Genomic DNA, 27,755 nt, shown 5'->3' with positions numbered 1-27,755 from the left:
GATGGTGAATATTGGAGAAACTGCCACCTTCAGCTGTGAATATTCACATAATCATATTAATGATGCAAAAGTCATATTCAAAGAAGGAAAAAACTCTATTGAGATGATTTACAGCACATGGAGTAAGAAAGAACAATTCAGTGTTTCTGATGACAGACATAAAAACCTCTTCAGCGTCAGAATTTCTGCTGTGACACCAGATGATGGAGGAGTTTATTTATGTGGAGTTTGGATCAGAGAACAATCGTACAGTTACTACATTATTAATACCGTTCATTTGCACATCATGGGTGAGTAGGAGAAAAAAAAGATAAATAAAATCTATTTGTCATTGTTATCCTTGTTTCATATTTTTATGTTCTCACAGTTTACAAATGAAAACTCTGAATGTTGACAGATTCGTGTTGTGGAGCATCAAAGACAGTGATCCTATATAGTACAGAAGCTGCTTTCAGCTGTGAATATTCATGGGGTCAAAAGTATGATGGAAAAACCATATTCAAAGTAGGAAATGACATCACTGATGAGATGATCTCCACTAATAAAACACAGGATCAGAAAGAAAGATTCAGGATTTCTGATGACAGACATAAAAACATCTTGAGTGTGAAAATTTCTGCTGTGAGACCAGATGATGGAGGAGTTTATTTATGTGGAGTTTGGATCAGCAGACACTCGTACAGTTACTCCATTATTAATACTGTTCATCTACATATTATCAGTAAGTGGAATAACTAAGTCATATCTGGTTTTAAAGTTTCTACAATCTCTGTTTGTGGAAAATTTGATTAGATGTGATATTTGTGATTGACAGCTAAAGTGGGCGTGTCTAGAGTGAGCGGATACTCAGGAGGTCGTATGATGATCAAGTGTGAACATCCTCAATACAAAACCAAGCCAAAATACATCTGTAAAGAATCAGATGGATGTTCAGAGAGGAAGAATCCAGGAGTTCAGGATGAATGGATGGAGAATGGAGATGTTTCTTTATATGACGACACCAGAGCAGGAGTCTTGATGGTGTTTTTTAGAGAGCTGAAAGCTGCAGATGCAGGAACATACAGGTGTGGAGTGAATGTGTCTCACTATACTGAGATCTTCACTGAACTTCAGCTGAACGTCACAGATGGTGAGGAACATGAAATACTTTATCTCTCCTGTTTGAACTATCTGATCTGATTTTAATGTAATTTTCATCCTGGTTTATAGGTGTAAACTATCCAAAGGTTGTGAATAAAACTTCTTATCTTGGTGAAGTTGGCATCACCTGTCAGATCCCAGAGGAACATAAAGTTCATTTCTGCAAAGAGGATGATAATCACATCTGTCAAAACATCAGCACATCTACAGTGACAGAAATGAATGGTTCATCTGAGAGAAATGAAGAGAGAGTTTTTACAGTGAGCATCAGTAATGTGAGCGTGAGAGATGCTGGAGTTTACTGGTGTGGAGCAGAAACCAGAGACACACATTTGACCTTCATCTCCCTGACCACCAAAATTCAGATCAACCTCATCAGTGAGTGAATCCAGATTATTTCATTGTAGTAAATACAGTATATTCAGAATCATGTGTGTTAAATGTCTGTGTTTGTTTGTTTGCAGTGGCTCCAGTAGTGAGACGTGAAGGAGAATCTGCTGAGATCATCTGCCCTTATGATTCAATCTATAAATCAAAGTCAAAGTCTCTCTGTAAGGGGAAGTGCTCCACTAGAGATAGAAATACTCTCAATGAAGAGAAAGAGACCAGATTGACTCTGAATGATGACGTCACTGCAAGTGTCTTCACTGGGACCATCACTGGACTGACAGCAGAGGATGCTGGGAAATACTGGTGTGCATTAGAGAGAGACGTGAATTATCTTTACACTCATCTGATCGTCATCATGAACGAGGGTGAGGAAGGTTTATCATCTGAATATGTGAAACTATGGCTGTGAATTGATGTTCTTATATTTCTAATCATTTCCAGAGCTGAACTTGACTAAGTATGAAGGAGACGACATGTCAATCCAGTGCAAACATCATGATGAACATCAGAAACTCTTCTGCAAAGCACATGAACCCTCCATGTGTGTGAAGGATGGAGTTTCATTGGAGACGATCAGAGATGATCGATTCTCTTTCAGTGATGAAGCTTCTACTGGAGTCTTTACTGTAAACATCACTGATCTGAGAGAAGAGGATTCTGGGATATACTGGTGTGGAGCTCACATCATCACTAAAGTCACTCTCAATGTAAAACAGGGTAAGAAACATGTTTGTATTATTTTGTATTGAAAATTAAGATCATTTTACCGGTTGCAGAAATATTAGATGCACTAAAACGTGTCTCAAGAGCATTAAACAGCAAAACCTCTCAGAGCATCCCTTGCGGAACAAAAATATATGGGAATATACTGCAAAATATAATGCAATATATGACATAATACACAGCAAAAACTCCAGTGTTAAATTAACTCTCATCAGAGTTTATTTGAGTCTACACTCAAGAGTGTTAAAGTTAATGAGATAATTAAGTGATTAATTGAGTGATGATTGACCATTATTGAAGATACTGATGATAACAAGCAGAATCACCAAAAAAGAAAATCACAGTTTTTAAGTCACCACCATGGAGATCAGTGTTTGCTTTAGTTGAGCTCTTGACCCTTGACTTTTTAATATTAGATTTTGTTTGGGCTGTTGTAATTTTAATTAACTAAATTAATTAATTAACAAAGAGAAAAGATGATCAGGTGGTGTTGGTTGTGTTTTCACATAATCATTATTTGACCTGAATCACCAAAGTTAGATTTACATTATTGATTACAGCAGCACTGTGATTCTACAGCAGAAGATCATATATATATATATATATCAGAACAACTTTTGAGAAATCCTTCAGATTATATTGAAAAAACTGATCTTCTGCTGTAGAATCACAGTGCTGCTGTAATCAATAATGTAAATCTAACTCAGAGATTGGGCTCTGAATGAGTTTGGTGATTCAGTTCAAATAATGATTATGTGAAAACATAACCAACACCACATGATCATCTTTTCTTTTTACAACAGTTACAACAGCCCAAACAAAATCTAATATTAAAAAGTAAAGGGACAAGAGCCCAATTAAAGCAAACCCTGATCACCATGATGGTGACTTAAAAATTGTGATTTTCTCCTTTGGTGATTCTGCTTGTTAACAGCAGGTGTTCGTCACTAATGTTCAGTAGTCACATGATTAATGAATTATCTTGATTGAATGGTCTTGTTTTGGTCTTGGAAGGTCTGGTCTTGACCACACCTCCGGTCTTGAATGGTCTTGGTTTTGGAGGTCTGGTCTTCACCTCTAAAATTAACACAAAGATGTGTCAATGTGTAATATTAACACATTACAGGTGTTCTTGGCTGCACAGATTATGTTGATGCTGTGAATAAATACACAGGTTGTGTTAATTTTAAAACTACACATAATATGTGTAAAACAATTGAATTCTTCCAACACATTTTTATGCAATATTGACACAAAATGTGTAAATTAGAGTGCTACACATAATATGTGTCATTTTTCTACACATTTCTTCTTAGAGTGTATTTTCTTTCTGCAAGGGATGTGTTGACAATTTTTCATTATTGATGAATTAATCGATTAGTTGTGGCAATAAGCAGAACAGCAACATCAGAGCAGCTTCATAAAAATACTACACTTTTTATTTATTCACAACCATGTATATTTCTCATTAATTCTGTGTTTGTTTACTGTATGTTTAAATATACATATCTACATCCCCATTTCTCTCTATTCATCTCTGTATGTGTTTATGTATTTTCAGATTTCTCTTTGTTCAACATTATTTCTATGTGTTCAACTCTGCTGCTGATTGGAGGATTCACTGTGACTGAGTGTTTATTAAGATAAGGTGATGCTGTCCTTCATGAACACACACACACAGACACGCACACACACACACACACACACACACACACACACACACACACACACACACACATTTTCTCTCTCACATACATACCTACACACACACACACACACACACACACACACACACAAGAACATATCATAGGCTTCTGGGGCCAGTTGCATAAATATAGGAATTATGTTAAGACTATATCTTAAGAACTAGTATGACCAACAAGCAGTTAGTTAGATCTTACATTTCACTATCAAATTAGACCAATCTATGTTTTTATGTAACTTAAAAAAAAAGGTATGAACAGTCTCAAAGAAAAAAAATGTCATGACTAAGTTGTAAGACTAGTCTTAGAAGTTTATACAACCGACCCCTTTTGTTTAGTTGTTCTTAGTTACTTAAACGAAACTCTAAACACAGATCGATAACTTCTCACCCAATTCCCCAAACTTCATATTTTCAGGTCAAAATGAAGCTTTATCAATGCAAAAATGTTTTCTGAAAACACCTGCATTTGCTGATAAAGAAGCAACTCAACAAAAGTCATGGTTCAAGAGCTCAACTAAAGCAAACACTAATCACCATAATAGCGACATCAAACGAAACATTTTCAATAAGTCATCAACATCTAAACCTCTGTTAATTCTCAGTAAGAGCTTCTGTAGACGTGTGACAGAAATAAAGTCAGTCTGGTTAGTAATAAGTGAAGCTGGTAATGCTGTTTGTGGAGTTATTTAATCAGATCTTCAGGGATTTAATGTCTTTTATCTTCAGTTCATCTAAGGCTGAAAAAAGTTGTAGTTTGTAATTTCTCTTTAAGTTGTAATTTCTCTTTCTTTCTGTGTTTGTTCACAGCAGGTGTTTGAATGATTTAAAGAATGTTTCAGGAACATCATACTAACCTTTAAATAACATTCTACTAACATTAAGGAAACTGAACATTCTCATGTTCTTGGAATGTTACAAATCAACGTTCCTAGAATGTTTTTTTTTTTTTGAGTTTGTGGAACATTATACCTTATAAAAAAATGTTCCTCTAACGTCAAGAAAACTGGACATTTTTTACGTTCCCAGAACCAACACTGAATATTTAGAGAACATTCTTATAACAAAATTCTGTTAGCTGGGTCTCCAGTCTCCACTCAAAGCCATTCCATCTTGCTGAAAAACCAAACTTTGCCCTCAGACATGACACACAAGCCCTCAAAAACACACAGACACACACACACACACACACACACACACACACTGCAGCATAGTCTTACACACTGGTGAGATGAATTCAAAACCATACTACAAAACCAGAAATAAGTTATGTTGCTTCTGGTACTCCCCCTCAAAAACATTTTCACAAGATAAACACAAAAAAGACAACAAATGTATAGAAAATGGAAGCATACAGAAACTGACTGTATGAAGCAATTTGATGCATCTCTTTTCATTACAGTAGTACAGTGCAACAGCTACAGTACATGTTTGTGTTGTAACAGAGTACAGCACTCAAAAGATACAGTGGAGAACAGCCAGAAGTACACCTACCTGTTTTCCTCCCTGAAGGTTCTTATGATCGAGGTGATGGTGAAGTGTCTCAAGTTTGGCTGTACTCATTACCCAGCTTCCCAGCCTCCCTCATAGTCATACCATGGACAAGGCACGAATTTCATACAAGTCTGCTTGTCTCCTTGCCCTTCCCATTCCTTCTCATCCTCATCCGCATCCTCCACCTCCTTCTCTTCCTCCTCCTTCTCCTTGTCCTCCTCATCTCCCTCCTCCTCCTCTCTGGTGTCCTCGACCTTTTCAATCCATTGTTCCAAAACTGAATGAACTGTCTCTGGCTCTTTTATTGATCTATTGAAGGTTCTGATTGCAGTGTAATAAATTTTGACTCTAAATGTTTCCACCTGGGTAATTGTATGCTAATTGCGCTCAAGCTACACTGACTTGAGTGAAAAATATTGAATGACAACATGGTGTAGGCAATGAGAAATTAAGGGATTTGTGTGTAGAGTTTTGCAGTGATAGTTTAACAAATCTGACTAACATGTCAAAACAGAGGAATAGTGTTTATAGTTTAGGGAAATGGGTGTGCTTTTTGATAAATGGTGTTATGTTTTTGAAATTTTATTTCAAAAGCCTGGTTCCCTTTCGAAAGAGAACTTGATCTCTGTCTGAACGCTAGGGGAACCGCCTCCATGGGAACCAGTGTCTGAAACACATATCCAATCTCAGCAATATCATATTGACCGGCGAAAACCCATGGCATCATAACAATGCGACCCACAAGTATATAAGGGGCGCCCAGATAACATGTCATCCTCTTTTTGTCTTCAGGGACTGTTTTGTGTGAAACACTACCGTGGCAATTATGAAACTAGTAACTAGTCGGCTTACTAAGTGTGTGGACCCGTGTCCTCGTTATCTAACACCAAATGACACACACGAGTTGTGCATTCTCTGTCTGGGGGAAGAGCATGCACGGGAGATTCTCGAGGGAGTTGCCTGTGCTAACTGTAGCGTTTTCCTAAGTTAAGAACGCTCCGTTCTCATCTGACTCTCTTTTCAAGGGAAAAGAGTTCAGATATGGACCTGGTGGTTTGGCTCCTGCTCGCGCTGAGGCCTTATCACGGGGCTCTCAGATGGAGCTTGCCGAACAGTTTGAGAGGGGTGTGACCGCTCACGTGATTCGGCGGCTCATGAGTGAGCTGCTGGGAGAGGATGCGTTGTCATCTGCATCCTCAGGTCCAGCGGCGAGTGCACTTCCAGCCAAGGAGGATAGAGAGGGTGAGTTTACTGAAAAAGGCATGGCGATCGGTTTCTCTCTGGCCATAATCCTACAGCTCAAGTGAGCTTTCCATTCCTTCCTGACCTGCATACTGAGGTTGATGGGGCATGGAAGAATGCCAAGACATTTATTTTCTTTTCAAGTAATATGGGTATGTGTCGATGCCACCGACCGGTAATAATAATTATAATAATTATATTAATATATGTTATTATTTAGCACTTTTCTTGAAAAAAAAGAGAAAAAAAAGAGAGAGAGAGAGAGAGAGAGAGCGGACATCGTCACTGAAAGCTCAGACTCTGCCATCTAAGCCCCTTAAAGTGATATCTCGCTTGAATGGCAGGGCATACGTGGCAGCGGGTCAGGCTGGTGCTGCTCTGCACACGATGGCTGTGTGGCAGGCGCACCAGACTGACCTGCTGAGCGACTTAGACCAGCGGCATTCAAGACATGCATGCCGCTGAGGTCTGAGTCTTCATCCAGACAGATTGGGCTCGGCCCATCCCGACCCGAGGGCCACGGACAGGGCCAGAAGGCTCCGTTCTTCTTTACCCCAGGCGCTTCTTAAATCAGGCCTGTGGCTGGGCCGATAATGAGTATTATGATTCTGTTGGTCTGCCTTTGGCTTTGATAGTGGGAAGACCCTTTCAGGCTTGTAAGGGTGGAAGACACCACTTTTCCATGGTGGAGGTCGCCACCCTGTGGCCGCAGGTAGAACTGTTACCAGGTCTTGTATCTATTTAAAATACTAACGTATCTCTTTTAGACTGCTGTTCCCTGTGTAGGATGTGCATGAGCATTTATCTAAGTTAGGAAGGAATTTTTATTTTTTATCTATTGTAAAAATATAATAATTAGGGCCCTGAAGTTCCCTGTAGGTTGGCTAGAACGATTTTTAGAGAGAAAGAAGTGCCATTTGGGTCTTCTTAGGTGAGTGTGCTGGTTTTTCGCCTAGGCTAGTACTAGGGATAGTGAAGGCGGTCTGTTGAACATTCCTGCCTCTGACCCCTCATTAGGTGAGTGTAGGTTCCCTTTTGTATCCCTAGTGCTGGCCTCCTCTCATTTGAGAGTCGTCTGACCAAGGCCCACCCCCTTCTGCATAGTGCAGATTGGTGTAGAGGCAGAATAGATGGGTTTCCTTTTTCTATTTGTGATTAGTAAATGCTTTTCCCGTGTTCCGCATTTCAGAAGTTAAGCTCAGGTAGGCCTTTGCTAGGCTCCTCTTAAGCCCGCTGTACTAGACATTCAAGCATTGGGTTGATTGTGGGTGGCTTTTCTATGAAAGGGCCCCATTCCCCTGGGGCTGAGTACAGATATCATTTCTGTCATGAGTAGAGTCTTGGTTGTTGGCCTCCACCCTGGTACTTCTCAGGGTCAGACAGATAGTACTCCCTTGAAAAACAAGGTGTTTTCTGAGTGCTTTGCTTATAGCTCTGTTTTATCTGCCCTGCACCACTGTGGCTCAGGTCGAGCAGTATTTGACCTTCACAATGGGCTGGTCATTTAGTTTGCTCCCTTGCAGCTCAGCATTGCCACCAGCTGACGCCCATGTTCATCGGAAGTAATAGGCCCAGGTGGGCCTCCTCCAGGGCATGTTGGTGTATGTTTGTACTCCCCTTGCTTAAAGGGTAAAAAGTGCTTTTACTGAGTACACCGCTTGTTGGTGATGTGATAGGTCCCAGGCGTTGAATAGTAAAATTATTTCTGCTACTAAACTTGCTATAAGGTAGTAGGCCTTGACAGGACTCCCTTCAGAGTGAGCCCCCACCATGTTGGGCCCCTAGCAGCCAGCACATGCGCTGTCAGGTAGCTGGCCTTAACAGGCCTCCCTGTTAACTGCCCGAGTAAATGGGTTTTCTGGTAGCTCTTTTGATATGCTGTCAGATAGTAGGCCTTAGCAGGCTTCTCTGTGGCGAGCCCCCATCAGTGTGGATGTTGTAGCAACTAGACACGCTCCAGGTAGCTGGCAGGCCTCCCTGTGAGCGAGTCCCCAGCACTTTGGGTATGTGAAAGCTAGCAGGAATTTTCTGTCGGGTAGCAGGCCTTGGTGTAGTAGGCCTTAGGAGGCCTCTCTGTGAGCGAGTTCCCTATTTTGCGGGTATTTTTTAGTGTATTTAGCCACATAGAACTGGCCACCAGGCAGCTGGCCCTGGAGGCTAGTCCCCCAGCAGTATTGGGGTTTCTGGTAGAGCTGCATGGGCTTGCTTCAGATTGTAGGCCTTAGCAGGCCTCTCTGAGGTCGAGTCCCCAGCAGTGTGGGTATCTGGCAACCAGCTATTGCTTGTTTTCATTGTTTTGGCCTTAGCAGGCCGCTCTGAGAATTAGCAGGCCTCCCTGTGGGCGAGCCCAAGGTTGCAGGCTTTGGACAGCTAGCTAGACTTGCTATCAGGTAGTTGGCCTTAGCAGGCCTCCCTGAGAGCCAGCCCCTAATATGCAGGCACATGACAGCTAGCAATGACAACATTCAGCCAGTGAACATTTGCCATCGAGATGTTTGGCCTTAGTAGGCCCCTCTGAAGGCAAATTTCCCATAGTATGGTTACTTCTCTGCCAGTCAAGACTCGATACCAGGTAGTTAGCCACTGTTGTCCTCCCTGATGCGAGTCCCCAGCAGTTGGGTATCGGTCAGCAAGGTCTTGTTGTCAGGTGGTTGGCCTTTCTGGCCTCCCTGAGACCGCACGCTACTACGTGTTGCTGGCTTGGCTAACCTAGCTCACCTTCATATTTTAGCCTATAACCTGGTCGACCTCATAGGTCAAGCTTGTACTCTCCTCATTCTGAGGGTGGGTTTGAGTACTTAGCTCCCTAAGTCTGGTCAGAGGTTGAAGGCTTCTCTCGAGGCCTCCCAGTTAGATCACCCCTAGGCTGTGAGCATTCACCTCGCGAGGGTTCCATTTTAGAGTGCACAGCCTCCTTAGCGCCTTGAAACATAGGTGCTTTGTAGATCCTAGGATCGAGCAGAGTAACTCCCCTCACTTGCATGGGTCAATAGCACTTCGCTGAGTCCTGCACTCCAGGATGCCCGTCTCTAAGATCTGGTCTGAGTTGGTCTACTGCCCTTTCTGCAGTCCCTATTTCTGGATGTCTCTTTGTGAGACTTCTGTGTCTAGAGACTCTGTTTCTGAGGAAACAGACAGGTTGTTGGCAGACTAGGTTACTAGTTCAGCTAGAAGCCAGGTCAGCCGTCCTGGTGGCATTCGGGGTTGACTTTGTTCCCCTGAGAAGTGACTGGCTGGGCTGCCTTCGTATCCCTAGCCACGTTCCCTTAAAAGGGACCCCTTCTGTTGAAGTTGTTGGTTCCAGGCCTTTGTACGGCCTTGGCAGGCCTTCATATGTATAATACGGAGGGTGTTTTGAGGCTTATAGCTGAGGCTTTGACCGCTGGGAGCGCTGTCACTGACAGCTCATTTGTGACCCGTAGGGTGAGTGGGTCTGGCGTTTCATTTGGAATTGCTTGATTCTGACAGTTGTCACTGCCATGCACTCCCCTCAGCATGGCGGCATGGGTATATCGTTCCCCTAGCATTCAGACACATCTCGAGTTCCCTTTCGAAAGGGAACGTCTCAGGTTACACATGTAACCATGGTTCCCTGAGAACAGGGAATGAGACGCTGCGTCTCGTAGCCATGCCTCGGGGCCCACCTGCTTACAGTCCCTTCAGACGATAAGCGGATGACATGTTATTTGAGCGCCCCTTATATACTTGTGGGTCGCATTGTTATGATGTCATGGGCTGTCGCCAGTCAATATGATATTGCCGAGATTGGATATGTGTTTCAGACACCGGTTCCCGCGGAGGCGGTTCCCCTAGCGTTCAGACGCAGTGTCTCGTTCCCTGTTCTCAGGGAACCATGGTTACATGCGTAACCTGAGACGTTATAGTGTTTAAACAATTGAGAAAAACTGTAATATGATACTGATTATAGCTATGCATTTACTGATTGAGCACTGTGCTATGTCTGAACTGATTGCACTTTATTTTATATGTATCATCTTTTTATTCTTTTAATTATTTTTCTTGTTTTTATTTCATTTTTAATGCATTTTATGTTATTTTTATTTCTTATGCATTCCATTTTTACTCTTATGTATTTGATTCCTCTTTATGTAAAGCATTTTGAATAACCACTGTGTATGAAATGTGCTATAAAATTGCCTTGCGTTAATTTCTGATGTTGTGTTGTGATTGTGAATGAGTTCATCATCAGACAAGACAAATCGAAGCAGTGACTCTGTATCTTCATGCACTGAAGTTCTTGTGTCTTTGTCTGTAAGTTTCATTCTGCACATCATGTTTTTTTCTCTTGTTTAATCTCAGATTGCACATTCATGAGCAGATTCAAATTACTCCTCTACTCACCTTCCCACAGTCCCCTCTGACCTACATTAACCTCTTTACTCTACTGAACACTTACCCATAATCCCCTCTGATAGTGTCACACGTACCTTTTACAGAAGCATGAAGATCCTACAGACACAATAAGAAACATGGAGACTCCGCCGCTGTCAGTTACTGCAGACTGAATTCATTCATTCACAGCAGAGATCACAGATCATCACACATGTTCGGCATGACCCTTGTCAAACAAAGTATTGATCTTCAAACCACACATTTAATTTGGTTATCAATAATTGGATAAAATGCTGCTTTTAATCTTTTTAATCTTCAAAGCAACAGCCTTTAGATATTTTTGCCATGAAATGTTTATGAAAATAAATATTTTTCATTTTTTAAAAATGTTTTGTTGCTGTATTGTAAGACTTTTAAATGCAAGATTGATGTTGTTTGTGTTGGCGTGATGAACAGGCTGTTTTTTTCCGTCCAGCTCAAAGCCACAGGAAACTGGTGAAGGTTCAGGGTCTCAGTTCAGTTTAATTAAACAGACTTACTCAGGAAACCCACAGTGAGACACATGAGACTGAACAGAGAGAGACAGATCAACATCCATTGTGAGCAGAAGACAATAAAGACTAAGAGCTGATCATTCAGTAATTCACCTCAAAAGTGTTTATGATCAATAAATTATTCTGACTCGAAAATTTTACTTTCATAAAAATAAATCAAACAAAATCAAAATAATATGCCCCCACCCCAAAAAACAAAACTGACATACATTTGTACTGTTTAGGTTTATGTACATCTACATCAGTACCACTTTAAACAAGAAACATCTCCAGGTTTTACTGTAAATTTCACTTTTTTTTTTTTTAGTTTTCTAAATTCTTTTTATTATCTCTCTGGCAAAATTCGACAAAGCGCATCTTTATATGGTAGTAATGGTAAGAGTATTATTCTAGAGACAAAAAACATAATTGCCAATCTAGACAGAGATGTAACATAATTACTGAATGTGAAGAGGCGGTTTTTAATGTTGTGTTGTGATGCTATGGGTGAGATCATCAGACAGATGAATATCTTTTTTTTTTTTTTTTTTTTTTTTTTGTGAATATAAATTATAAACCCAGAAGTTTTAACTAGACTTGCTTGTAAAAGGTCTTTGTGTTCACAGGGTTGTTTGTTACTGTGGTCGGTGTGATAAAGATCAACATTAGATGATCTTGAGCTTGTGGTTTTCTTTTGCTCCATTTATGTTCTCTGAGTCAAACCAAGAAGCTCTTGAGCCAACTGCAGGTGCGATAAAAACAGGGTGCTTATCTTAATGAAGGACACAGACTTTCCACTCTTTCAGCTCCTACTGATTTCTGTAACACTGTTATATTTTACATTGCTTTGCACTGGTGCTCAACTTTATTCTGTGATTAATAGAATAAAGTCGCGTGTGTGTGTCCTGTTGCAAAAAAACTCCCAGGGGCATTTACGTTATTGAGGGCCCTAAGCAAATCTCCGGGAGGGGGCCCCTCTGAGCAAATCGGGAGAAAGCCCATGGGGCCCCACGGAATTGCTTGCTTTGCGTGATGGGTAAACACACTACTGAAAACTCCCACATGGCGTTAAAAGTGTGGTTAAGGTCTGTACATGTCTATAATGTTCTTCGATAATGTGACTAAAATAGGAATACTCCACGTCTTAATTTGATTTGCGTTTACTTTAACAAAAATTGCTGTTTACATGGTAGTTTCTTAATCAGAGTATTGTCTTAATCGGGTTAATATCAGAATATTGTTGTTCATGTAAACATACTGATAGAAAAGTTCTTGTTTAGATAAGTATTTTAATATGACACAACAACATTCACGCGAGAGCCAATGAGGTTTAAGCACAGTTTCGACTCCCCCCTTTCTTTTTATAGTGCTGAGTGCTGCACTTCCGTTTGAATGAAAACTAAGTGAATTGAAATTTGAACTGAGTGAGAGGACGATTTTCTGAGTAATCAATTAAATGTATTCCCGTTTCTCACACAAAGCTGTTTTATGCCCTCATAAGAAGAATGACAGAGCATAAAGTGTATGAATGACTTTTATGGTACTTTATTTGATCTTGACAGCAGTGCTTTAACTAACGGTCGCGCTGAGGCTCGTGAATCTCACAATATCTTTCAATTCAAACAACACTGTTAACTATGATAAATAATGAAATGCTTCATTATATAATGTACTAAATATTATTAGTACTAAATATTATACTCTAAAACTTGCTGTAATATCAATATGACTCCAGTAGTAGTCCTACTCTAAGTTTGTAACTATATGTACATTTTCTGAAAGGAAAAGAGGGGAAACTTTGTGAAATTCCTTTAGGGATAGTATCATTTAAGTAGAGACAACAAGGGCATTGAACATTTTCTGAAAAGATTCCTTGAGAGCATCAACTTGACTGAGAATGTAAATATCTGTTATACACAAATGTCTTATTCACACCTCTGGCTCCATCTAGTGGTAAATATGTGTTAATGCCTGTTAAATTTCTTGGTTTTAGTCAAATCCTTGTGTAGGTTATGGTGTGGTACTTGATAGAGTAGATGCTTGTTTCTTATTCTTCTGTTCTGTTTTGATGAATTATAAATGACACTGTTTTACACGCTTCCTGTTAGTTTGAAATGAAAGAGTCAATCTGGAGAAATTAAACATTCACATAATATTTGATAATTACATGGACTCATTTTCCTTGTAGATGTTTTTTGAACAAAGTTAAAGATGAAGAAAAGGAAGCAGATGAAGTCAAGTCTCAGCATTTCACTCTTTGTTCAGTTTGTGTTGTTAAACTGTCATCAGTGATGCTGAAGTTTGATTGACAGCTGCTGTCCGTGGTGCTGAATCCACAACTGCCTGTTAAAGAGACAGAAGCAGCAATCAGACTCAGACTTCAGCTGATGAGCCTCTGATGATCTGAGGAGTGAAAGGCCAGAAACACTGCAGACACAATGAGATGTTCAGATCTGAATACATTTACCTTCTTAGAGCACAAGTTACAAAACTTATGGATGTCCATAAGACAACTGTTGTATTTGGAACAATGTAAACATATACCATTTTGGTAACACTTTACAATAAGGTTCATTAGTTAAACATAAGTTAATGTATTAACTAACATAAACTAACCATGAGCAATACATTTGCTACTGTATTTATTAATCTTCGTTAACTTTAGTTAATGAAAATACAGTTGTTCATTGTTTGTTCATGTTAGTTCACAGTGCATTAAATAATGTTAATAAGATTTTAATAATGTATTAGTAAATGTTGAAATTAACATTAACAGAGATTAATAAGTTCTGTATAAGTGCAGTTCATAATTAGTTCATGTTAACTAATGTTAACTAATGAACCTTATTGTAAAGTGTTTCCATTATTTTTATAGGCATAATGTATTTATCTTGCAAGTCAGATCATGTCTGTTTCCTAATATAAATATTACAGCTGGTAAAGATATCAAAACTAAATGCCAAAAGTATCAGATGCATTTTTGATTTCCCAGAGACAGGAAGATGAAACTGTTAAATAAAGCCTCATGATGTTCTCTGCACATGAGAGTGGATCAGCCTTGGTAACTCAAAATGTACATTTCCTGATGTGTGAATTATGTCAGTTGTATGTGGCACATTTTGTGCTATTTCTTTTGTTTTTAGCATTTTCATTATGGTTTGTTGTTTTAACCTTTATTTTCAACTGTCTTAGCCTTAAAGGTGGGATAAGGGATATTTCAAAAACACTGTTGGAAATTGTTGATATTTAAAGTAAACCCAAACAAACACACCCCTTTCTTCATTGCTCCGCCTCCAAAACACACTCTCCAATCCTGACCTCCCTACACCCTACATCCCGCTCTCCGAGTGCACTACACTAAACACTGCATTGTCTAGCGGTCGTCAGTGCACCTCTTGAGATAGGTTTACTGTTTACCTGCACATCTCTTACTAGCTGGCCTCTGTTACACACATAATACGAGAGTGGATGTCTGTTTATCACAGCTGACGCGCAACAAAATAATGCTTTACGAAAAATAAAGCACAGATAATGAACGAACGATGAGGAAGCACACAAAATGAACATTCAGTACACAAGAGTAAATACAAACAAGAGTTCGTTGTTAGTCGCCAACAGCACAGCAGCTCCAGACAATCAGTGTCAATCAAACCCAGTTTTACTCACAAGTGAAGCGGAATCAAAGCAGCCTCCGCGTCTGTTTTCAGGCCTTCCTGCTTAGCTCTCTAGCGCTGGAAAGCGTTTCTAATATTAACACGGGTCCTAAAGATCTTGTCCAGTGACATTCTTATGAACTTTTCTCTTTTGTATTGTGTTTCTCACTTTCTCACACTATTAGTTAGTGTCTTTGTTATCTGTACTTAAATTATATCATAACTGAAGGAATTTTACAAAATGTACCTTTATTTTCCCTCAGAAATGTACACAGAGCCTAGTTTGATATAGGCCTACTTTTGGAGTAACGTTAATTTTGTTATTTCAGTAGTTTTAGAGTAAAATGTTTAATATACTAGTTTATATAATGTATCATGAGGCATTTCATATGATCATAGTCAGTTAACAGTGTTGTTGTGAAGATATTGTGAGATTCACGAGCCTCGGCGCGACCGTTAGTTAAAGCACTGCTGTCAAGATCAAATAAAATACCATACAAGTCATTCATACGCTTTGTGATGTGTAATTAAGTCTTCTGATGGGATAAAACATGTCTGTGTGAGGAACAGTTCAATTTTTTCAATTCAATTCACATTTATTTGTATAGCGCTTTTCACGATACATATCGTTTCAAAGCAGCTTTACAGAGAATGCATATCAACATTACAATTTGGAGACTGCAGTTAGCTAATAATGTAATAATTTAGGCGATTAACATACAATCACTGTTAGCAATTTAATTGGAGGTAGAAGCAAAGAGCTCCTGGAAAAATGAATTACATATTAACAATAATTAGGATATATAGAATGTGAATGTGCGTGTTGATCCAGATGTTGCATCTTCTGAAGTCATCGCAGGAGTTGGCGCCGTCTCTTCAAAAGTTTTAGTCATCTGAGGTCTTCTTAAGAGGCTGGATCCAAACTGAAACTGATGTACTCTCTCACCTCGGGACGGGCGTCCTGAGGTAAAACAGAAAAGCAAATGGAGAATAATTAGCATAGCTGCTGTTCATAACATTAAGCAAAGATAGTCATGTGCAATTGATCTGATATGAGATGGATTATGTGAATGCTTGGCTGAAGAGATGTGTCTTTAATCTAGATTTAAACTGGGTGAGCGAGTCTGAGCCCCGAACATTATCAGGAAGGCTATTCCAGAGTTTAGGAGCCAAATGTGAAAACGCTCTCCCTCCTTTAGTGGACTTAGATATCCAGAGTACAACCAGAAGTCCAGAGTTTTGTGATCTTAAAGAGCGTGAAGGATTGTAGGGCGATAGAAGATCAGTTAAGTACACAGGAGCTAAACCATTTAGAGCCTTATAGGTCATTAGCAGTACTTTATAATCGATACGGAACTTAATAGGTAACCAGTGAAGAAATGATAAAATTGGTGTTATATGATCATATTTTCTTGACCTGGTAAGAACTCTAGCAGCTGCATTTTGTACTAATTGTAGCTTGTTTATTGAGGAAGCAGGACAACCAGCTAGTAATGCATTACAGTAATCTAGTCTAGACGTCATGAAAGCATGAACTAACTTTTCTGCATCAGAAACAGATAACATATTCCGTATCTTAGCAATGTTTCTGAGGTGGAAGAAGGCTGTTTTTGTAACATATGAAATATGAGGAACAGATCTAAAATTAATTGATTACTCACAGAAAATCTTCCTCTCGCTGATCCGGCAGTTCAAATTTTGATTCACCCGCGAACTTTGTTTTCATTCAAACGGAAGCGCAGCGCTCAGCTCCATATAAGGAGAAAAGGGAGGAGTAGAAACTGCGCTTAAACCTCATTGGCTCTCAATTGGCTCTGGGACAATCCAACCTTCTCCATTGACTTTGTATTGCATGAGGCTGCCTCCTTTTCATTTCTGACTTATAATAAAAAACAGAACAATGTCTAAAAGCTGCTATGTGACAAGGTGTACAGAAAACAAGCTAAAAAAAACCCAGAAGTTTTTATAAGCTGTCAACCCAGAAAATGAGCGTTTAAGGACTAAAAAGTGGATACAGGCGATTGAGACAGAGCGCGACATGTTATATTACTATGAGAACTACGCCCACTGGAGGGTAACGTAATCAGCGACAGGAAATATAATATATAAAACTGACATTTGGATATTTGACTTAACAGTGACAAAATGTTTACTGCACACATAGGCTTACTGAGGCATAATGAGTGTCAGGATCCCAAAATTTACCCATTCTTCCTGCTTCACGTCTTATTGCCTGTATCCACTTTTGTCTCCTTAAAGGCTGGCTTTTACGGTTCGATAGCTTATAAAAACTTAGTTCTGGGTTTTTTTAAGCTTGTTTGCTGTACACCTTGTCACACAGCAACTTTAAGGCATTGTCCAATTTTTTTTTTCATTTTAACGCATTAAAATTATTTAATGTAATTAATGCAGCATCCATGTTTTTCCATTATCCTTTAGCTAGCATTACATTTTATCATCATGCTATCATTCATTCAAATGCAAACAAACCATTCAAAAGCGATGAGACGCAAAAAAAAGGAACTTAAATCTATATTTGCAGGCGTCTGTGAATTTTCTGTCTGTGTGACACACAACTCATGCTCACAGAAAGCCGCTTCAGAGCGCGTCGACTGCATCAAGTTCATTTTTACACACAAAAGTATACCAAAATGCCTGTTTTCTTCAGTATCCTTGTATGCACAACCTTAAATTAATTAAAGTCTTAAATGACCATTGTAGCTTTATTAAGGATTAATCTATATTTAATTTATGATTTATGCAGTGAAAACTGTAAAGTGTTTGATAACTTTATTCAATTTCTTTATATGTCCTATATGTTAGATCAAATATTTTTGTCTTTATGTTGTTTCTACATTAATGTGGAGGTTAAATGTGAAATTATTACTAATATATATATATATATATATATATATATATATATATATATATATATATATATATATATATATATATATATATATAAGCTTTAATGTTAGGTGTGATTAATCACAATTAAGTACAGAAAAATTCTCTGTATCTTTTATGGAGTGGAAAGTCTGTGGCCATCGATACTAAGATAAATGTTTCCTGTTTTTATCACACTTGTGTTACAGTCTGGTAGTGTATCAAAACACACGATGAGGAAGATAATAGTTAAATAAGTCTTTACTTGAATATCCAAAAGAAAAATACAGAATCCAGGCAGGAACATACACCACAGAAGTACAAACGAGACCCGACAAAGACACATCAACAGAACTGAACTAATATACACTGACGAATTACCTAAAATGACAAACAGCTGTGATGAATGTGATGAGTGTCCATGGTAACAGATTGTGGCGGGAAACTAGAACAAAGGAACATGTGACAAACAAACTGAAAGTTCATTATGGTGTGTGGATGTGACAACTTGCAGGCAGCTGAAGGGTTTCTTGGTTTGACCCACAGAAGATAAATAGTGCAGAAAACCACAAGCTGAAGAGCCTCTCATGTTCATGATCTTCAACACACTGACCACAGTATCAAACAACCTGCAAACACAAAAAGCTTTTTCAGGCAAGTCTCTTTATCCTAGCAAAAAATATAAAATACTGGGTTAAAGAGCATTTATCTGAAAATACACACTTTTGATTTTTAAAAATGCTACCAAAATCAAATGTACAGACTCATTTCACCGTTTATCACCTGTTTTCTGTCTGATGATGATCTCACCCGTAATATCACAACACGACATCACTGACATTTCACATTCAGTGATATAGAGTTATATCTCTGTCTAGACTGACAATTATGTTTTTACTGAATTCAGAAAAGCAAACTAGCATATTACTCTTACTGCCATATAAAGAAACACTATGATTTTATACTTAGATTTTATCCAGAGAGAAAATAATGTTGATAATGATCATCAAAATAAAACAAACCATACAATTTACTGTAAAACCTGGAGTTGGTGCTTGTTTAAAGTGGTACTGGCTTGAATTTACCAACTTAAACTCGGTCTCTGTTATTGATTTGTGGGCTTATTATTATTTTTTTTTATCTGAAAAGTAAAATTGTCAAATCACACAGATAATTTGTTGATCATAAACATTTTTAGTCTTTTGAATCTCATTTCTCACTCTCAGTAAATGTTGGAGGTGAATTAGTGAACGATCAGCTCTTAGTCTTTATTGTCTTCTGCTCACAATGGATGTTGATCTTCTGTCTCTCTCTGTTCAGTCTCACGTGTCTCACTGTGGGTTTCCTGAGTAAGTCTGTTTAATTAAACTGAACTGAGACCCTGAACCTTCACCAGTTTTCTGTGGCTTTGAGCTGGACGGAAAAAAAACAGCCTGTTCATCACGCCAACACAAACAACACCTCCAGTGCTCGTGAGAAACTTTGAGACAGAAAGTATCATCTATAAGTCAATGCCATGACAATGTTTGACATTTCACTTATAATGTAAAAAACAGTGTAAATAATCTCTCTGATTCTACATCTTTAAATAACAGCTTTGGGCATCAAACAAGGAATATGCAGAAAATATAAATGTTTATTTTTCAATGAATAAAAGATATGATTATGCAGTAAAACTCTGCATAACCTCAGTTCCAACAGAGCAAGAATGAACTAAAAACAACATCAGCAAAAGTCTCTTGCATGTACAAAACAAAAGCAGGTCAAAGAGAATCAATATTCAGAGAGACGAGAAAGAGAAATCATTTAAACAGCTGCTGTTAAAGAGACTTTATTAACTATAGTGTCTCTGCATTTGGAGTGGAAACTTTACAGTTTATTCTATAAGTGTCACTCAGTGGTTTTATTTCCTGTTTTTATCACACCCTCAGATAAACTGAGATGACAAACTCTGTACACACACCAGTAAACCTCTGACACATCTGCTATTTTAAACATGTGAAAGAAGAAACATGATCAGCAGCAGAAACTATAAAGTGTTTCATGATTCAACAGACTGAACGACCCTGATCAATAAAACATCTGTTTAACACTAAACTATGGATTATAAAGATATTTTTATCAATGAACTGTAAACGTAAGCAATACTGTTAGTAAAGTGTGCTGATCTGTGATCTGTTATAAGTGAGTTAGTTGAGTCTCATGCGGTAAATGACTGTGGCGTAATCAGAGTGAATCTGGTCCTTACTGAAGGAGACTGTAGCGTCACTGAGAGACTCTTCATGCTTCTGGAAACTGACAGACGCGTAAATGAGCTCATCAGAGGGGATTGTGGGTAATTCATCATGACTGTTCATTTGAGCTGATCCAGGATCTGTGAGAGAATCACGTCTGCTGTCTGCATATGATGACTGAACATGGAGAAAACAGAGAGAAAATGTACATTAAAAGGATAAATCATCACATAAGCACAATATGTACACACACACACACACACACAGGAACTCACCATTTTATTTTTCTTTCTCTTGTCTGATGTCGAGGTTCTTCCTAATTACCCAAAACAAAATGAATGCATTAGTATGAGAAAGACAGACTAGATCAAACTGGACTCACTGAGTCAGTGAGATCCCAGACAGCAAACAACCATCGAAACAACATTAAATCAGTGTTCATGTGTCAGTGTTAACTGCATTGAATCACTTTTGCACTCACGATTAATGTTGAAAAAATGTTGAAATTTCATCCAACACTCAATGTTGGTTCAGCATCTTGCTTGAACTCTCAGAAAATGAAACACAACAACTACAACTGACTTAAAACCTCACAGCCTGAAATCAACTGAAGATGAAAGAAGACAATAAATCTGTCAAGATCTCAGCAGAGGAGCATTAAACAACTCCACAAACAGCATTACCAGCTTCACTTATTACTAACCAGACTGACTTTATTTCTGTCACACGTCTACAGAAGATCTTATTGACAATTAACAGAGATTTAGATGTTGATGACTTATTGGAAAATGTTGTTGAAAGTGTTTCCTTTAGTTGGGCAGTTTGACTCTGGGCTTTTTATGTGAGTTTGTAGTCTTTGTTACAGTATTTACCAAAACACATAATTTGTTGCAAAGAAAGCCAGAAATAAAGATGATCAGGTGATATAGTTTTCAGCATCATAAAGTAGAATAATTCACTAATCTTATCCCTGACCAAAAGTAGTTATTTGTTATTAATAGATTATATATTTACCAACAATACTGGTGAGATTAATGATTTATTCTATATTCTGATGCTGAAAACTATCCCTTGATCATCTTTATTTCTGGCTTTGCAACAAATTATGTGTTTCAGTAAACACTGTTACAAAAACCACAATCTCACCTAAAACGCAAAGAGTCAAACGGACCAACTAAACGAAACACTGATCACCATAATGGTGACCAAACATTTTCAATAAAACATCAACATCTAAACCTTTGTTAATTCTCAAAAATAACTTCTACTGAGATCTTGAGAGATTTACTGTATTATTTTATCTTCAGTTGATTTCAGGCTGTGAGGTTTTAAGTCAGTTGTAGTTGTTGTGTTTTATTTTCTGAGAGTTCAAGCATGATATTGAACCAACATCACATTGTAACTGATTTAATGCCATTACCATTGATTTTTTGATAAAATTTCAAAAAAATGTCAACATTAATTGCGGGTGCAAAAGTGATGTTGATTCAATGCAGGTAACATTGACACATTAACAATGATTTCACATTGTTTCGATAGTTGCCTTCTTTGTGGGATTTTACTGCTGCTGACAGTCAGAAGATTCAAGCAGCTCAGAAACACTACAATAACTAATTATTAATTTGTTTCAACAGATAATAAATGATCAAACCTCGTCTCTTGTGTCTTAATTTACACACAATCAGAGTGAATCCACCAATCAGCAGCAGAATCACACACACACAAATAATGATGATCATGGAGGAATCTGAAAATAAAACACACATTTATTTTCAGTTAATTAACATTCACACATTAGGAAATATGTTTGATTGACTAATAGTTGATCGAATGAAACTAAATTATGTAAAAAATTTGCACATTTTAGTCTCTCTTCTGCAGACTTACACATATTCTTCATCTGTCTCTGCTGAGTCTATGTCTCACTGTGGGTTTTCTGAATAAAGACTGTTAATTCTTTACAGTCAAATTAAACTGAGACTCTGAACCTTCAGCTCATTTCTGTGGTTTTGACATGAAATGAAAACACCCTCTTCACCACAAACACTAAACACCTCCTGTATTCATGAGCAATGTCACAAAATGAGATGCAAAGTTTTCATAAGCAATAGAGGAATTATATAGACTTTTTATATATGAGATGATCAGGAATCAGGAAAACACTCAAAACTGGGAAAATGCATAAAATAGTACCAAAAACCCAGATGTCAGAATCAGAATCAGAAAGAGCTTTATTGCCAAGTATGTTTGCATATACAAGGAATTTGTTTTGGTGACAGAACAAATCTGCAGTATAGGTCAATAATTTTATCTAGTGAGGATACATTTTTATATTAATATCTACTTAGCGAAATAATAAACCATAAGTTTCAGTGCATACAATTTAATAGCAACAAGCAATACTGTATATTAAAGTCAGACTTTAGAACAATCCTCTCAATGCAAAAAAAGTAAACCCTTACCTTGATCCTTCTCATCCATGTTGACCTTTAAGTGCACTTTAGTGGTGATGTGAGCTCCACACCAGTATATCCCAGAATCCTCTTCTCTCAGATCAGTGATGTTTACAGTAAAGACTCCAGTAGAAGCTTCATCACTGAAAGAGACTCGATCATCTCTGATCGTCTCCAATGAAACTCCATCCTTCACACACATGGAGGGTTCATGTGCTTTGCAGAAGAGTTTCTGATGTTCATCATGATGTTTGCACTGGATTGACATGTCGTCTCCTTCATACTTAGTCAAGTTCAGCTCTGGAAATGATTAGAAATATAAGAACATCAATTCACAGCCATAGTTTCACATATTCAGATGATAAACCTTCCTCACCCTCGTTCATGATGACGATCAGATGAGTGTAAAGATAATTCACGTCTCTCTCTAATGTCACTGCACACCAGTATTTCCCAGCATCCTCTGCTGTCAGTCCAGTGATGGTCCCAGTGAAGACACTTGCAGTGACGTCATCATTCAGAGTCAATCTGTCAGTCTTGGTCTCTTTCTCTTCATTGAGAGTATTTCTATCTCTAGTGGAGCACTTCCCCTTACAGAGAGACTTTGACTTTGATTTATAGATTGAATCATAAGGGCAGATGATCTCAGCAGATTCTCCTTCACGTCTCACTACTGGAGCCACTGCAAACAAACAAACACAGACATTTAACACACATGATTCTGAATATACTGTATTTACTACAATGAAATCATCTGAATTCACTCACTGATGATGTTGAGCTGAATTTTGGTGGTCAGGGAGATGAAAGTCAAATGTGTGTCTCTGGTTTCTGCTCCACACCAGTAAACTCCAGCATCTCTCACGCTCACATTACTGATGCTCACTGTAAAAACTCTCTCTTCATTTCTCTCAGATGAACTATTCATTTCTGTCACTGTAGATGTGCTGATGTTTTGACAGATGTGATTATCATCCTCTTTGCAGAAATGAACTTCATGTTCCTCTGGGATCTGAAAGTTGATGTTGACTTCTTCACCAAGATGAGCAGATTCAGTCACACTCTTGGGAAAATTTTCATCTACAAACCAAGACAGTTTACATAAAAATCGTATCAGATACTTCAAATAGGAGAGATAAAGTATTTCATGTTCCTCACCATCTGTGACGTGCAGCTGGAGTTCAGTGAAGCTCTCAGTATAGTGAGACACATTCACTCCACACCTGTATGTTCCTGCATCTGCAGCTTTCAGCTCTCTAAAAAACACCATCAAGACTCCTGCTCTGGTGTCGTCATATAAAGAAACATCTCCATTCTCCATCCATTCATCCTGAACTCCTGGATTCTTCCTCTCTGAACATCCATCTGATTCTTTACAGATGTATTTTGTCTTGGTTTTGTATTGAGGGTGTTCACACTTGATCATCATACGACCTCCTGAGTATCCGCTCACTCTAGACACGCCCACTTTAGCTGTTAATCACAAATATCACATCTAATTATTTTGGAGAACTTGTAGAAACTTTTATACCAGATTTCCATGATAGTTTGCTATACTCACAAACAACATGTAGATGAACAGTATTAATAATGGAGTAACTGTACGATTGTTCTCTGATCCAAACTCCACATAAATAAACTCCTCCATCATCTGGTGTCACAGCAGTAATTCTCACACTGAAGATATTTTTATGTCTGTCATCAGAAATTCTGAATCTTTCTACCTTATCCATTGTGCTGTAGATCATCTTTATAGAGTTTTTTCCTTCTTTGAATATGATCTTGGGATCATTAATATGATTCTGTGAATATTCACAGCTGAAGGTGGCAGTTTCTCCAATATTCACCATCACTCTCTTTGACACTTTACAACATGAATCTGTCATTCACAAAATAAAGAAATATATTTCACATATATAAAAGCTTTGAAATGATCAGGAAGTGTGCTAAGACTTTGATTTTAAAATGACTGACCACCTTTCACATGTAAAGTCATATCAATGAACCATTTGCCACGAACCCCAATCCGGTAAGTTCCAGCATCGTGTGTGATCACATCTCTAATGTAAATCATGAGGTTTCCATATTCATTGCAAACAAAAGTGAATCTTCCTTCAGTAATCCACTGATTATGTTTCATATAATTTATTATTGTTCTCCACTCAGGTAATTTGGCCATATATTTGGCAAAGTAACTGTGCCAAACCTTCCGTGAATCAACAAGAAGACTTCCTCCAGAATATCCAGTGACACTAAAGCACCTCACTGCACCTGTCAATCAGATTGATACTGTGATCAGAAACCTCATGAACAGAAAACAGCATCATTACTGCAGTGATGAAAGAGAAAAGCTCTGACCTGAGATCAGGTAGAAAGTGAAGAAGATGAGGAGGATCTTCATTGTGAGTTGAGTTCAGTCTTCTTTATGCTGAATGTTCTCTGTGTGAATCTCTCTGTCTCTACATCTGTCTGCTTTAGTTACTTCCTCTTTATTCAGCTCTTTATCAGCAATGAGCAGCTTTACTGGCCCCTCCCACCATCAGCACTGCCTGAATATTACATTAATCACACTGAAAGAGCGCCACCTAGTGGAGGTTACAGTGTCTGATACTGAGAGATCATAAAGGGTTTCATCTTCTCTATATAAGGTCATATGACACTTAAGATAATGTATCAGCATAATTCAAATCTTCCACTAGAGGGCAACAGTATAATTTACTTGTAATATGTCAATAGGGGGCATCAGTAAACTTACAAGGCAGCTTTAAGGTTAAAATAATTTAAAATAAAGGGCTAAAATAACAAAACATAAAGAAAATGCTACAAACCCGATTCCAAAAAAGTTGGGACACTGTACAAATTGTGAATAAAAAAGGAATGCAATAATTTACAAATCTCATAAACTTATATTTTATTCACAATAGAATATAGATGACATATCAAATGTTGAAAGTGAGACAGTTTGAAATGTCATGCCAAATATTGGCTCATTTTATGAGAGCTACACATTCCAAAAAAGTTGGGATAGGTAGCAATAAGAGGCCGGAAAAGTTAAATGTACATATAAGGAACAGCTGGAGGACCAATTTGCAACTTATTAGGTCAATTGGCAACATGATTGGGTATAAAAAGAGCCTCTCAGAGTGGCAGTGTCTCTCAGAAGTCAAGCTGGGCAGAGGATCACCAATTCCCCAATGCTGCGGCGAAAAATAGTGGAGCAATATCAGAAAGGAGTTTCTCAGAGAAAAATTGCAAAGAGTTTGAAGTTATCATCATCTACAGTGCATAATATCATCCAAAGATTCAGAGAATCTGGAACAATCTCTGTGCGTAAGGGTCAAGGCTGGAAAACCATACTGGATGCCCGTGATCTTCGGGCCCTTAGACGGCACTGCATCACATACAGGAATGCTACTGTAATGGTAATCACAACATGGGCTCAGGAATACTTCCAGAAAACATTGTCGGTGAACACAATCCACCGCGCCATTCGCCATTGCCGGATAAAACTCTATAGGTCAAAAAAGAAGCCATATCTAAACATGATCCAGAAGCGCAGGCGTTTTCTCTGGGCCAAGGCTCATTTAAAATGGATTGTGGCAAAGTGGAAAACTGTTCTGTGGTCAGACGAATCAAAATTTGAAGTTCTTTTTGGAAAACTGGGACGCCATGTCATCCGGACTAAAGAGGACAAGGACAACCCAAGTTGTTATCAGCGCTCAGTTCAGAAGCCTGCATCTCTGATGGTATGGGGTTGCATGAGTGCGTGTGGCATGGGCAGCTTACACATCTGGAAAGGCATCATCAATGCTGAAAGGTATATCCAAGTTCTAGAACAACATATGCTCCCATCCAGACGTCGTCTCTTTCAGGGAAGACCTTGCATTTTCCAACATGACAAAGCCAGACCACATACTGCATCAATTACAACATCATGGCTGCGTAGAAGAAGGATCCGGGTACTGAAATGGCCAGCCTGCAGTCCAGATCTTCCACCCATAGAAAACATTTGGCGCATCATATAGAGGAAGATGCGACAAAGAAGACCTAAGACAGTTGAGCAACTAGAAGCCTGTATTAGACAAGAATGGGACAACATTCCTATTCCTAAACTTGAGCAACTTGTCTCCTCAGTCCCCAGACGTTTGCAGACTGTTATAAAAAGAAGAGGGGATGCCACACAGTGGTAAACATGGCCTTGTCCCAACTTTTTTGAGATGTGTTGATGCCATGAAATTTAAAATCAACTTATTTTTCCCTTAAAATGATACATTTTCTCAGTTTAAACATTTGATATGTCATATATGTTGTATTCTGAATAAAATATTGAAATTTGAAACTTCCACATCATCGCATTCCTTTTTTATTCACAATTTGTACAGTGTCCCAACTTTTTTGGAATCAGGTTTGTAAAAATGCAAGATACTGTAGTGCAAAATATACCATATACAACTGACATAATTCATATATCATGTAGGGCTGGCTCGATACCACAATTTTGGCTTTGGTACGGTACTACATTATTAATATTAAATCAATATTATACAGGGTCTGAATTTCGGCAGAGGTATTCTGCATAATTTTACTAATTTTCAGCAGGTTTTTTTGTTTATAATGCAGGAAAATACTATAAACATTTATCACCATATTGTTCTGAATATAAGACAGTGATTTTTTCTTGGAAATACATCCGAAAAAATGGGATCGTCTTATATTCAGGGTCTAGACTTTTACATGTCAATAATACACCCACAACAATAGGCAGCACCAAATATGTGTAAAACGAGTGTGTTCCCCAGGACTGAAGCAACCCGCCCCTGTAAACTAATGGTAGTTAGTTTACAGGGAACCTCATGATGGTGAATGAACATCCAGAACCAAGCGGTTCAAAAGTGGGGCAAGTGAACCAGCAAATGTGTAAAGGTTATGATGCAAACTTTAAGCTCATGGTG

The 27,755-nt window shown here is 38.3% G+C and overlaps 2 protein-coding genes and 1 long non-coding RNA gene across 3 annotated transcripts in view; all 3 read right to left on the bottom strand.

The window, feature by feature from the left end:
* LOC127508636 (uncharacterized) overlaps positions 1-23,479 on the bottom strand; it is a 47,728-nt gene extending 24,249 nt beyond the window's left edge. The window contains exons 1-2 of the mRNA XM_051886764.1: positions 23,180-23,479; positions 22,813-23,103 (exon numbers count right to left, since the gene is read on the bottom strand). Of these exons, the coding sequence (XP_051742724.1) occupies positions 22,813-23,103; positions 23,180-23,189 (301 nt within the window). The 5' untranslated portion in view covers positions 23,190-23,479. The remainder of the gene's footprint in view (positions 1-22,812; positions 23,104-23,179) is intronic.
* Positions 19,751-22,099, bottom strand: LOC127508772 (uncharacterized). Its single transcript, XR_007928923.1, has 3 exons — positions 22,002-22,099; positions 20,626-20,666; positions 19,751-20,527 (listed from the first exon to the last, which is right to left on the bottom strand). It is a non-coding gene; the product is annotated as an uncharacterized LOC127508772 (long non-coding RNA).
* LOC127511291 (polymeric immunoglobulin receptor-like) overlaps positions 23,464-27,755 on the bottom strand; it is a 37,194-nt gene continuing 32,902 nt past the window's right edge. The window contains exons 6-7 of the mRNA XM_051892082.1: positions 23,925-24,276; positions 23,464-23,485 (exon numbers count right to left, since the gene is read on the bottom strand). Coding sequence (XP_051748042.1) covers positions 23,464-23,485; positions 23,925-24,276 — 374 coding nt within the window. The remainder of the gene's footprint in view (positions 23,486-23,924; positions 24,277-27,755) is intronic.

This window comes from Ctenopharyngodon idella, chromosome 1, assembly GCF_019924925.1.
Source record: "Ctenopharyngodon idella isolate HZGC_01 chromosome 1, HZGC01, whole genome shotgun sequence".
NCBI classification, from domain to species: Eukaryota; Metazoa; Chordata; class Actinopteri; order Cypriniformes; family Xenocyprididae; genus Ctenopharyngodon; species Ctenopharyngodon idella.
This window is presented reverse-complemented; position numbering and strand designations above follow the sequence as displayed.